The 1,051-nt window shown below is 63.8% G+C and overlaps 1 protein-coding gene across 1 annotated transcript in view; it reads right to left on the bottom strand.

Annotated features, from left to right (window-relative positions):
* The window catches only part of SH2D5 (SH2 domain containing 5), a 9,275-nt gene that overhangs the window by 1,865 nt on the left and 6,359 nt on the right, over nt 1-1,051 (bottom strand). Inside the window, exons 6-7 of the mRNA XM_017732702.1 lie at nt 972-1,043; nt 7-109 (exon numbers count right to left, since the gene is read on the bottom strand). Coding sequence (XP_017588191.1) covers nt 7-109; nt 972-1,043 — 175 coding nt within the window. The remainder of the gene's footprint in view (nt 1-6; nt 110-971; nt 1,044-1,051) is intronic.

Genomic DNA, 1,051 nt, shown 5'->3' on the forward strand with positions numbered 1-1,051 from the left:
CATGGCGGGGGTCGTGTCGGCCGGGGGCCAGGCGGCAGAAGCAGCCTCCCCGTGTCCCAGAGTAGTGGGCCAGGAGGGCGGCCACGCTGGCGAACTCGGTGTTGGAGTGCTGCCGTCGGGAGAGAGGGGAGAGGGAGAGGTGAGCCCCCCGTGCAGGCTGTGCCCACGCACCCCTGAACTGAGTGTGCCCGCGCAGCAAATCTCTGCGTGCCCGCGTGCCAGCACACCCACGCACCACACACACCCCTGGTGCAGCAGGTACCCACGGAGCCGAGGCACCCACGCACCAGGGCACAGGTGAACACGTGAGTCCAACACACCCGTGCACACCTCTGCGTGTGGCACTGGGGCACCGTGTGTCTGCACACCCACAGATCAAAGGCACCCTGACCAGTGCACTTGTGCATCGCGTATCTGTGCGTTAGTGCACCCAAAATTCAGGTGCGTTTATACAACGAAGTGTGGATGCACCCACACCCGGGGGTACCTGTGTGCCACGCCCAGATGCACCTGTGCCCCGAGGCCCCTGTGAATCGATGTCCCCGCGCACTGACACCCCTGTGCGCACCCACACCCGTACACCTGAGCCCATCCCTGCGCCAAGGCACCAGTGCAGCCATGCACAAGCACACCACCAGCACGGTGCATCAAGTGCATGCACACACCAGTGCATCAAGGCACAAATGCACTTACAGCCCCAGTGCGCCCACGCATGGGTGGTCCAAGCACACACAGAACATCAAGTAAATGCATGTACACACCAGTGCATCCATGCATGGGCACACCAAATGCAGTCATACATGCACCCATGCACCAAGGCACAGCACACCAGTGCAGGCACGCACAGATGAGCCAAATGCACTCACACCCACGCGCAGACACATCCCATGCGCTTACCCAGGTGCAGCCCCGAAGCGAACGCCCCCTGCCCTCATCCATGGACACCCCCTCACCAGCAGCCCCGGACTCACCTCCACGCAGAACCGGCCCTGGTGTGTCCTGGCGAGGCCGTAGGACACGACGCCGCAGGGCGCCCGCACCCACAGGCACC

Source organism: Corvus brachyrhynchos, unplaced genomic scaffold (genome assembly GCF_000691975.1).
Source record: "Corvus brachyrhynchos isolate BGI_N302 unplaced genomic scaffold, ASM69197v1 scaffold215, whole genome shotgun sequence".
In the NCBI taxonomy this organism is placed as follows: domain Eukaryota; kingdom Metazoa; phylum Chordata; class Aves; order Passeriformes; family Corvidae; genus Corvus; species Corvus brachyrhynchos.